Genomic DNA, 11,324 nt, shown 5'->3' with positions numbered 1-11,324 from the left:
CTGTCATTTATGTTGAGTTTGGGTGTAATTTCTTTGAAAAGTTTGAATTTTTTGGCATTTGATGGGTTTCTCACTGTCCCCAAAATTTTTTGAAATTTTGGAATCCATAGAAATATTTTGATTTTGTTAATTTGTCTTTTCCATTTATCTTTGTCCTTTTGTTTTGGTTTATATGTTTTTTTAGTACTCTTTTTTTGTGGTTTTTTTTTGTGGTCGTCGATGTCTGATCCGATGGTTATTAATTTCAGGTGAGGAAACCTTTTGTCTCACTCGATTTTTTTGGTTCACTTGTTTTGGGTGAAACAAAGAACAAAATTACTTGAGTGTTGGAACGGGTCAAATCACTTGAGTTAGGTATAGACGGACCCTTTTTAAAATTATCAAGTTGGGACAAAGTGCCGTCCATGGAAAAAAAATTCAATGGCCGAGGCAAAGGACCAACAACAACGACAACTAAGAATTGACAACCAAGATAGCAACCATGGCCGAGGACCATGTCCAACCATGGAAGATACCGCCGATCGTGCAGGAGCTGGCCGCCGGCGTGCCGGAGCCACAGAGCCGGTACGTGGTCCGCGACCAAGATCGTCCCGCCGCGGCCGCGGCCGCAGCCATGCCCGAACCAGCCATGCCCGAACCCATTCCAATCGTTGACCTCAGCCGGCTGTCCGCTGCTGACGATGGCGGCGAGGTTGCGAAGCTGCAGTCCGCTCTGCAGAACTGGGGCCTCTTCCTGGTAAAAGTCTTTCTCTTGCTATTTTCTGGTTGATCGACCCGACTCCAACCAAGCTGATTTGGGTTCAGTCTCTGTCCAGGCTGTTGGTCACGGGATGGAGCCAGGATTCCTCGCCGAGATGATGCAAGTGACGAGGGGTTTCTTCAACCTCCCGATTGAGGATAAGCAGAAGTACTCCAACCTGGTGAACGGCGAGGAGTTCATGTTCGAAGGGTACGGCAACGAAGTGGTGCTGTCGGAGGATCAGATCCTGGACTGGTGCGACAGGCTGTACCTCATCGTGGAGCCCGAGTCCCGGGTCGTCGGCAGCCTCTGGCCGGCGCGGCCTCATGCGTTCGGCGCCGTCCTGCGCGAGTACACCGCCAGGTGCCGGCGCATCGCCGACGTCGTGCTCGCCAGCCTCGCCAGGCTGCTGGGCCTGCCCGAGGGCCGCTTCGTCGGCATGATGAACGAGGGCGTCGCCATGACGCACGCCAGGTTCAACTACTACCCGCGCTGCCCCAGGCCGGACCTCGTCCTCGGACTGAAACCCCACTCCGACGCCTCGGTGGTCACCGTCGTCCTCATCGACGACGCCGTCGGCGGGCTCCAGGTGCAGAAGCCCAACGACGGCGGCGGCGGCGGCGTCTGGTACAACGTGCCCATCGTTCCCAACGCCTTGCTCGTCAACGTTGGGGACGCAATAGAGGTATCTGCAGGTTGCTGTCGTGTTTGTTCCAATGCAATCGTGTTCTGCTCGCTTCATACCTTACGGGCACGCAATTCTTTGCAGATAATGAGCAATGGATTCTTCAGGAGCCCCGTGCACAGGACGCAATAGAGGTATCTGCAGGTTCGCTGGCGATATTCTACACGCTGGACCCGGAGAAGGAGATCGAGCCGCTGCCGGAGATGGTGGACGAGAAGAGGCCCAGGCGGTACGGGAAGACGACGACCAAGGACTACCTAGCGGTGCTGTTCGTGAGGTTCGCCAGAGGGGCACGAGCCATGGACACGGTGAAGATCTCAACAGCTGAACTTGCTTCTGGAACAAGGAGTGAGGATGGTTAATGATCGATTCCATGTGGATTGGAAATCTCCATTCCGTCGATCCGTTTGTCGCCAAGCTACTGTAAAGCGAAGCACTAGCCGTCTGCATATGTAGGTTGCTCTGCTTTTTCCATCATGTCCTTGTCTACTTGTTCAGGTTTTGGATTAAGAAAAAACGATATTGGTTATTGGTTTACTATAATAGTATCCGTACGTTGCTACAGATAGACATACATAAGATCATCAACTTTATACTCTTTCACTTCGTGTATAGGTCATGTCGTGACCATGGGAGGCCTTCATTATTCGGATTCTGATTAGGATTCCGATCTATTTGTCCGGGTTCCAATTAGGATTCACATTGATTTGTCCGGGTTCCGATTAAGATTCTGATTGACGGACCGATGAACCATTGCTTGCTTAGAAATAAAGTAGAGATTGTTTTTGTAGTTCAGTTCAGTTCTGAAGGAGAAGCATGAAATGTGTTGATGTGATCAGCAGTGTTTTTTTCTTCTTTATGCCGTTTAAATGGTGAGGCGGAGATAACTAAAACTAGTTTTACTGAACCGATTATGATTCCTCTATTTCTATTGAACTCATTATGATTCCTGCAGCAAAAATAGAAGATCATTTTTAAATAATAGCTATGCATCATTCAGTGACACTAATTATCTGCTCTTACTCTACTCTTCTCTTCTGTAAAAAGAAGTGAATGTTCAATGTGTACTGGTTTGATTAAGGAAAGATTCATGTCCATGAACAACTACTGCAAAGGAGCCTCGTGTCTGTTGTCGACCAAGTTGTTTCTCAGGTCTTGACTAAATGGTCTTTATGGCCTGCGTCTTCGGCAACTTGGGAAGATCAAGCTTATAAGTAGTTCAGTGGCTTGCGGCCGATGAAGCCCCTGAACAAGGCGGCAACAGGTTTGACGCCTTCTGAATTCTGATGTTTCTTCACCTGAAGGGAACAGGCCACAAGAGAAACGCAAGCGGAGGCCCAACACCACATTGAGTCTGATTCCTTGCTCGCTTGCAATCCCCGGTTCGACCCAAAGAGACTAAATAAATGACAAGTTCCGGGCCATTTCTTATTTCGTGAAAACTGATGACAAGTCCCGGCACCGCAAGCTACAACTTGGATCGTACAATAATCAGCCACAATGGACTATAACCAAGTCAACAATACAAGTGTCTACCAAACATGCTACACGGAGAGTTTCTTCCGGATTTATTTGTCGTCATCGATGCCATCAGTAGCGGATGGAGCCACCAGCTGCCCTCTACAGATCGCATCACTTGCTCTTGGGTGGGCTCGGAAGCAACTGCCAAGGAGAGCGAGAGAGAGTCAGAAGAAATGAAGACTCGAGCTTCGGGTTCTCCGGTGGGTGGCTCTGAACAGAGAGCGAGGAGCAGGGGATGTGTTTTGGTACCTGGTAGCAAGCGATCAGTGAGCTGGCAAAGCCGAACGCCCCAGTGACGCGGGGGGTCACCTTTTTGGGGGCCAGCTGAAGCAGCCCCACGGCAACAACTATGTCCAGGCTCGACTTGATCAGAGCCAGACGCCGCTCGTTGGACTTCTGCAGCTTCATTCGGTATTGCTCGTTCTGACATAGGCACACAGTCGAATGTTTCAGCAAAGAGGAGTATGGAAAAACAGTTTCATCAAGGACTGCTCTTTGGTCGAGTTGGAGGTACCTTGTACAGCACTTGGTGTTTGAGCTCCTTCTCTAGCTTCTTCATCGATTCAGATAACCGTTGGAGCTCAGCAAGCTATACGATTGGGCATGAGTTATTCCCATGTACTGAAACTATTACATGTCCGAAACCAGATAACGATACAAACTCCCAGAACAGAACAATAGGGAATGATCATACCTCAATAATGGTTGTGCAGGTATTAGAACCGAGGAAGCAATAGAAAGCTATCCGGCTGAGGAACTCCGCTCGCTCCTTATTCTGTAAAAGGAATGGGATTAAAATTACCAATCTTTTGTTTGTCACCACGTAAAAAATAGCTGTATTCATTTTTCTTGTATGACTTCTTCAGCAGATATACTAGGGCAGAAGAATTCTGTGCCAATTTATTTTCTTTGTTTCTTTGAGTACAAAAGGTAGGGGGAAACCCTGGTAAATCAAACTTTTCTTGTATGTGACAGTATAAAAGGAAATCCTCAAACCTTGTATATTCCTGTCCTCCCAGCCCACACAATCTGATCCAGGAAGAGGAAAGTTGACAGCATTGCATTCTTCGACTGGGAAGTACATGAAGAAAATCAATCAGGAAACTTCAGAACAAAACCAACCATCCTCAGCTGAATGAGTTGAGGAAGGAACAATGTAATGCCACCTTCAGCAATCAGCATACCTTTCCAAGTAAGATCAGCGGAAGTGGCGTTCCTTTGGCAGGAGGACTAATTAGAGCATGCAGGTCATTGACAAACTGTAATAAGTAACAGACAGATTCATAAATCGTGCAAAGATTCAAGTTTGAACCTTTTTCAGTTTCCAATCTGTACCGTGCAAACAATTAAACAGTAGCATACCTTAAAAAGCCTGAAAACTTTCCGAGCTAGACTAGTTGACTTGTCGACATTCTGCGCTGGCCCTGGTTCTCCGTTACTCAGAAACTTTGATCCATACTGTATAGCTCTGCAGATCTTATCTCTTGCTTCAGCCTTGTTTAGGTACAAAATGACCAAAGCAAGATCTCCTCTCACAGTGTCCAAAGAAGTCATGGTGTGAATTGAGTAAACTGCATAAGTGAATTTGGATTAAAACTACAGCAGTGACTCAATTAACATCACAATGGCAGAATCGGCATGCACAGTTAAAGCACAAAGGGAAGAACTGAACCTGAAACTAATAAAGTTCTAGTAAACAGATAAAAGTGCTGCGGGTTCTCCCGAAGATATTGCCTGCAGGCCTGACGCCTTCGTATTGATGCTGCCAGAAATCGGCAGCATGGCGAACCGGCCTATGCAACAGATCAGGCGACGGGGCGTGGGCCACGCCGCGGCCAGCTGGGAGTGGGAGGCAGCGGCCTCAAGCACCAGCAGCGCCGCCATCTGATACCAGACGTGCTTCCCCAGCCCCCCATCCACGGTGGAGAGCGGTGCTGTCTTGCAGGCCGCCGGGACATCGCAGGCTGTGGCGTCAACGGAACCCAGCCGCCGCCCGCGGCCGCGACCAAGACGGTTGTCCGGCGGCCAAAGCGACCAGGAGAAGCGAGATCTAGAGAAGCAGCAGCAGCAGCAGATTCGGGTCGGTAGCGGCGCGGCGTGAAAGCATCCCAGCAGAGTTTGGGGATCGTGGAAGACGAACAGATTGAGGCTGGCCGTGAGGCAGAGATCCCTGAATCTTTGCTCTCTTCCCGCGGATAGAACCCTAACAAAATCATATCTCGCACCGAAATCTAAATAGCCAAGCTACCCAATCGACGGCGCAATCGGAGTCTAGAATCCTCGCATCATTCAAACCACGGAATTTCCTAACCCATGAATCGCCATGGTCCAGGGGGGACGAAGATTGACTAGGAACTCAAAGTTGCGAGCAATCGAGGCGTGCAAGAAACCTCACCTGCGCCTGCGAATTCGGCGAATCAAGCCCGCCTGCCTGCCTTGCTGCAGCTGCTACTCGTTTTGCGGGCGATCAGTTGATTGGGACAGGGATGGGTAGTAGCAGGAGTACAACAAGACCTCACGCCTCGGCACGTCTCCCCCTTAAATACGGTTATGGAGGAGGTACTAAAATGTTAAGCGTACTGGGGAGGAAGGAAACCGGCTACAAAACGTGCTCTCCTTCGCATGTGCTCCAAGAGAGTTTTATAGATTTTAAATTCACTGCCACATCAGCAATTTTGCCGACATAACAAGATAATTAACAGGGAGAGTTCTGTAAGATGAGAAATGAGTTTTATCCCTGTAAAACTACTCAACTGCTAGTGTTACCTACTCTTGATAACTGTGTAATAAAATTGTGCACTGAGATTGGACTAACACACACGATTATCTCTCCTGCGAACGGGTCAAGATACTGGACCGGCATATCTTGATACGGGAAAGTCACCATAGATTTTGTTATCGATCATCCATATCTATTTTTGTTTGTTCTAGTTTATTCTAATGGATGTTGAGCTAATAAGTATTTGTTATCTTCAATACATAGCTGGATAGGGGATGAACTTATAAGTATTTGTATTCACGTACTATATCAAATTCAGGTTTGGATGGACTCTGTTGTGTCAATCATGCTTAATCTCAAGCACATGTAAGATCCTGCTGACTTCCTAAGCGAGGGTGCAGTGATTTGTTCATATCGCCAGGATGGATACATCCGAGAATAACTCACCCACCAACTTTATTGAAGCCAGATCCTGACAGTTTAACTTCTTTTGCTTCAACTATTAAGGATGCTGCGCATAACTCCAGATTCAAGCATCCCCTTTTCTCCCCTTCTCTGCATGGTCCAGATTAGTATGACTGAAAACTAAAATATTGGGTTCACCTCTCGAATTTTTATGAATATAACTTTTGTGCATATGAGAGATGCATGAAGAGTTGCTGATGGATCCAAGATTTTTTTGCCACAATTTTTATCAAAGAAAGAGCAAAGAGACCAAGCAATTCATTGCTCAATTAATTTTTGTTCTCATCCCTCCGTAAAAAAAAACAATCTTATGTTTGCCACTTTTTCTCATAAAGGTGCTGCCATTATTTGCGCAATACCGATCAAATTAATTGACAATCATGTGACAAGATCCAATGCTGTGATTCATCAAAATATAAATCTAGAATTGATCTATAGCCAAGTAACACTGCACTGGATCAGAACACTCCAAAAGAGTAAACGGAGTTCAGTAATTGGACAGGGACACCCAACCTGAATGCCAGCATAGCTATACAGGTAGAAATCAAATGCAGTATCTTGGCAAATCTGTGAAGCCTCCATGATGCTTATATTTAGAATTAGAATTAATCAATTAAGTACATCCGTTATCTCTTTTGTGAACTGACCTTCAAATCTTTGTAGAAGCATAACCTGAATTCTAGAACCAAGGCCTTCTTGCAAAAAATTTATGATAACACCTCAAAGACAAGTTTGATGGCATTTTTGTGCTTGACAACATTTCATGAAAGAGGAGACATGTCAAAAAGATTTGCAGTCTTGTGTCTTGAACTCACAGAAATGGTTGCAGGGGTGTACCTTCATGATCCGACAGTGCTTCTTGCTGCCGTGAATCCTTCTCTCATCACTTTCGCTGAAGGTTCTGTGAGGGTGCAGACGGCTGGAATCACAAAGGGTCTTACGCTTTTCAGGAGTAATATCAAAAGGTCAAGTCTCTCCTCTCTCCCTAATACAAAGTGCTAATAAAATGTATTGAACAAGAAAGAGGAAGCAGCTTAAAAATATGCATTGATTTGCACCTAGTCTTCTATTGCTAAACGAAAATTTATGAATGGATTCATGCTTACCGTCTTTTGAGTTTGCATGTACTGCAAATTCAGTCTCTACCTATGCTTCAGACATGGCTGGATATGAACGGAGAGAATACATCTCTTGGACTGAGTCTTCGGAACGGGTTTGTAGGTATGTGGAGATGACTGCATGGCATGCTTACCGTGAAGGTTGCTATGGCCGTCGATGCCCCTGCCGTAGTAGAGCTGATGATGCAGAGGCTGATGGCAGATGATTATTAGCATCAACAGCAAGCCAGGCAGAATCATCAACCTTGCAATTCAGCACCGAGTCACCCAAATAGACTCCTGAATGAAATTGATGTGCATTATGCATTTCTCGAAACATAACACCTTGTTATTGCTACCTTGGGTGATGAAGCACCTTTTGTTATGTCGATGATTTACAGTTCAAAGAAAGAAAAGGAAGTGTGTATCCTCCTTGTGGAATTTTCTTAGCATCAAATGCGGACCTAAAAATGCCAGGCATGAACTGCATGTTTACTTTGATGTAATGAAAGCATCCGTACCTGGAACCAGCATGACTCATCATTATGCCACATCAATCAAACACTCGCATAGCACCAACCAGAAAGTCTGTTGAAATGTTCAGCATAACGATTATTCTATAGGGAGCTTATTGCTCACTGCATTATTGTTCATAGTAAGATATATGCTACAATGTTCAAGAATTGACTGTAAGCAATGCTTCCAATCTTCTTCAGCATAAAGTGGCTGTCTCAAAATTAGCATGCTACAGTTTACTTCAAACAATTACCCATACCTTCCCCTGGAAGACTGGAAACCCCCACAGCCTGCAACAAAACACTAAGAGCAACCAGATAATTAAACAGTCAACAGGAAACGCGTTGTGCCCAAACGCGTGCCGCAGCAGAGGATAAGGGCTGAGCCGCTGAGGGGCCATGGGATGAGCAGCATGAGGCTGGTAAGGCTGACGCGCGTGAGGACAGGAAGGAGCGCCGGCGGCCCGGCGCCGCCTGAGCGCAGAGGAAGGCTCCCACGCCGAGCGTCCTCAGGGCCGCCTCCCAAACCTCGACGTTCCGGCGGCCGCAAAATTCAATCACAACTTTGTATGGTCAAATTTGAAATATGTAATCTGTAGGGGGAAAGCAGTTCGGATCAAACACGTGGATGAAAAAGAAAGTTCGGAGCGGGATCGCTGGACTCGGACTCGTGCTCGGCGTCCTCCCGCTCCGCGTTCTCGTCCTCCTCGTCCGTGTCCTCTTCGGCCTCAATCTCTTCGTCCAGCCAGAACTGGAGCAGGTGGAGGTGGAACGCGTGCTGGGAGGCGATGGGGATCCAGCCACATCATCTGCTGGGAGGCGGCGGGGACCCAGCCGGAGGCCGGCACGGACGCCCACTGCGCGGTGGCCGGGCTGCAGACCAGGTAGCACGCCGGTGAGTGGAGATCCGGGGCATCGTGCCTCTGGACGAGCGGGAGAAGGGGAGGACGCTGTGGCGGCCGTGGCGTGCGCATTGTGAGCGGGAGGAGAGAAGGAGGCGGTCGCGTGCGCGCGGCGAGCGGGAGGAGGGGAGGAGGCTGCGGCGGCCATGGCCAACGGGCCGTGGCACGGAGTAGAGGTAAAAGAGGGAAAGGAGGAGGCGCTGACCAACGGGTACGCGGGCGGGTATGCGAGTCATCGGGTGAAAAAAAAATTAGTTTTTGACAGAAACATCCCCTAACATCAGTCTAACATCAGTTTTTATGGGTCTCCACCCCTTCTCACCCCTCTCGACGCCGACATGCGGGTTCAGTATGAGGGGTACGGTGGTCCGATTTAGGTAAAAAAAATCAATTGTTTTCGATTTTTATAGTATAGAAGAAGAAGATAGATAAATAAATAGAATCAAAATTTCCAAACATAGAAAAAAAAAATTTCTCACCTCCATTCTCATTGTAAGGAAAAAAATTTAAGATGAAGATCAAAATTAAGCTGTGAGCGGGTACATATAGTAGTGAATAAAATTTGATAACTTAAACTTTAGTGGTAATAAATAAAACGTGAAGTATATACTTGAAACAAAGAGACAACACATCCGTCTCTTTCCGTGTTGGCACAGCAACAGAGTCCCGTCGTGTGCATCCCCTCGTCATGGAGCTCCACGGACCTGCTTGCCTGCGCCCTGCGCAGTCGAGCTTCCTGCTTGCCTGCGGCCCCTGCACTGGTGCCTCGTGCAGCCATCGGCCTTTTTTTTTTGGATCGGCAAGAATTCTAGCGCATGTTTGCCGAAAAGAGAATATTGCATGCATGATGTATTAAATGAAGTTTATTTGTAAAAAAAAAATAGGGATGGGTCTAATTTTTCGCGACGAATCTAATGACGGTAATTAATCGATGATTTGCTACAGTGATGCTATAGTAACCATCATCTAAACGCTCGGTCAAATGTCTCATTAGATTCTTCAGAGTCACTAGCACGGGGGTTCTGTAGTTAGTTTTATAAACTGGCTTTGTTTGACACCGTAATTAGTAGTCAAAATATTACTATTCACTAGCGTGCTATAAAATTAGCGCGAACCAAACAGCGCCATTGTCTGATTAGAATCGGCGACGGCACTGCACCGGAGAGGATCGGAGTGGCGCCGACGGCCGCTGTCACGGCGATCAGTTCAATCAACGCCGCCTGCGCCGAGGGATTTGCGTAGAGGGAGACGAGCACCAAGAAGACGTGGCACGCGCGGACGGGGATAACGGACTCGAGGAGACGCGCGTGCAGGCCGTGCAGCTACTCGTTGTTTCGTTCCCTTGGGCCCTGTTCAGATCTTTACATGTTTTTGTAAAAAAATCGTAAACGCATTAAAGTGAAACAGAATCTTGCTAATTTGAAGTACTAAATGAAGTCTATTTATAAAACTTTTTGCATGGATGGGCTGTAAATCGCGAGACGATTCTAATGAGCCTACTTAATCCATGATTTGCAACAGTGATGCTACAGTACCATCCGCTAATTATTGATTAAACATGGATTAATTAGCATCATTAGATTCGTCTCGCGATTTACAACCCATCTATGCAAAAAGTTTTACAAATAGACTTCATTTAGTACTTCAAATGCCCTCTTTACATCTTTACACAATTTTGCAAAATGAACTAAACACCCCCTTTGACTTGGACTCGGACTCTTCTTGTATACTCGTCGTATATGCGGTGATTTCGATGGTGGGGGTGGGTACAACCGCGATGGGTGAGAAAAAAAATTAAGTTTTGGGCACAAACATCTCGATTTTTATGGGTCTCCACCTTTTCCCATCTCTCTCGACCCTGACAGATGGATCCAGCGTGAGGGGTACGGATGAGAAACATTTTTAATTATTTTCGATCTTTATATTATAGAAGATAGATAATCTACAATCCCACAAGAACACTCGCTCGCTTCTGCTGACGAGCGAAGCAACAAGGTCCCCTTTTCTTTTCTCTCTCTTCAGAGGAGGAAAACTTTTTTTGTTGATAAATTCAGAGGAGGAAAACTTAACTTAAGAAGGTCCGTGTACAAAAGGCCCAGCTATTGCATTCCTTTCCTTTCCTTTCCTTGCTTGGGTAGGGTAATTGGTGGTGGGGTGATCCCGGCCCACCTTGCCAATTCGACTGCCGGGCCTTTTGATCTCGTACGTAGCCTGCTATCTCCAGTGAGTTGGGCCCAGCCAGAAGAGCTCACTGGCGACGTGGCGGCCCGCTGAGAACAGAAACCTGTCGCGCATAGCAAACAATACTCTGCAGTCGCCGGCGGACGGACGGGTCCCCTGCCGCCGGCCGCCCCGGCCGGCATCGGCAGTGATGAACGATGCAGCCTTCCAATGCCAGGAGGCAACGAGCAGAGCAGCATCTGGAATGGAACCCATGTCCTCCGTCCGCCTCTCTCGCCGCTGTCCTTGGTTGGTGTCGCCGGGCGGCCGTGGGCTGCAGGTCGATCTGGCGCCGCGGCAGGCAGGGCCGCCGCCTCCTTTTCGCATGAAGCGGGTTGTCCCCTACGGCCCTACCTCCAGCCACGGTCTCTGTTGCTGCTGCCGCTGCCGCGGCGCCACTGGCCGGCAGCGCGGGCCTTTCGCCTACCTGGCTGCCTCGCTTCCGATCCGGCACTGTGCCT

General features: G+C 47.7%; 1 protein-coding gene and 1 pseudogene across 5 annotated transcripts; one reads left to right on the top strand and one right to left on the bottom strand.

The window, feature by feature from the left end:
- Positions 1–399: 399 nt before the first annotated feature.
- LOC120668521 lies at positions 400–2,224 on the top strand (annotated as a pseudogene).
- Positions 2,225–2,827: 603 nt separating this feature from the next.
- On the bottom strand, positions 2,828–8,795 carry LOC120669870 (peroxisomal membrane protein 11-5). Of its 5 annotated transcripts, XM_039949745.1 has the most exons (11): positions 7,382–8,795; positions 7,236–7,292; positions 6,967–7,048; positions 6,777–6,878; positions 4,308–4,516; positions 4,130–4,204; positions 3,942–4,016; positions 3,640–3,720; positions 3,460–3,534; positions 3,195–3,368; positions 2,828–3,086 (listed from the first exon to the last, which is right to left on the bottom strand). In XM_039949745.1, the coding sequence occupies exons 4-11, from the start codon at positions 6,796–6,798 to the stop codon at positions 3,057–3,059; spliced, it is 741 nt and encodes a 246-aa protein (XP_039805679.1). In that variant the 5' UTR covers positions 6,799–6,878; positions 6,967–7,048; positions 7,236–7,292; positions 7,382–8,795; the 3' UTR covers positions 2,828–3,056. The 5 variants fall into 5 exon arrangements, with proteins under 5 accessions (XP_039805679.1, XP_039805680.1, XP_039805681.1 ...); XM_039949746.1 differs by lacking the exon at positions 7,236–7,292; XM_039949747.1 differs by having other exon boundaries at positions 6,967–7,526; positions 7,603–8,795.
- Between the last annotated feature and the right edge of the window lie 2,529 nt (positions 8,796–11,324).

This window comes from Panicum virgatum, chromosome 4N (genome assembly GCF_016808335.1).
Source record: "Panicum virgatum strain AP13 chromosome 4N, P.virgatum_v5, whole genome shotgun sequence".
In the NCBI taxonomy this organism is placed as follows: Eukaryota; Viridiplantae; Streptophyta; class Magnoliopsida; order Poales; family Poaceae; genus Panicum; species Panicum virgatum.
Note: the sequence above shows the minus strand (reverse complement) of the source record. Positions and strands in the feature narration are given on the sequence as shown.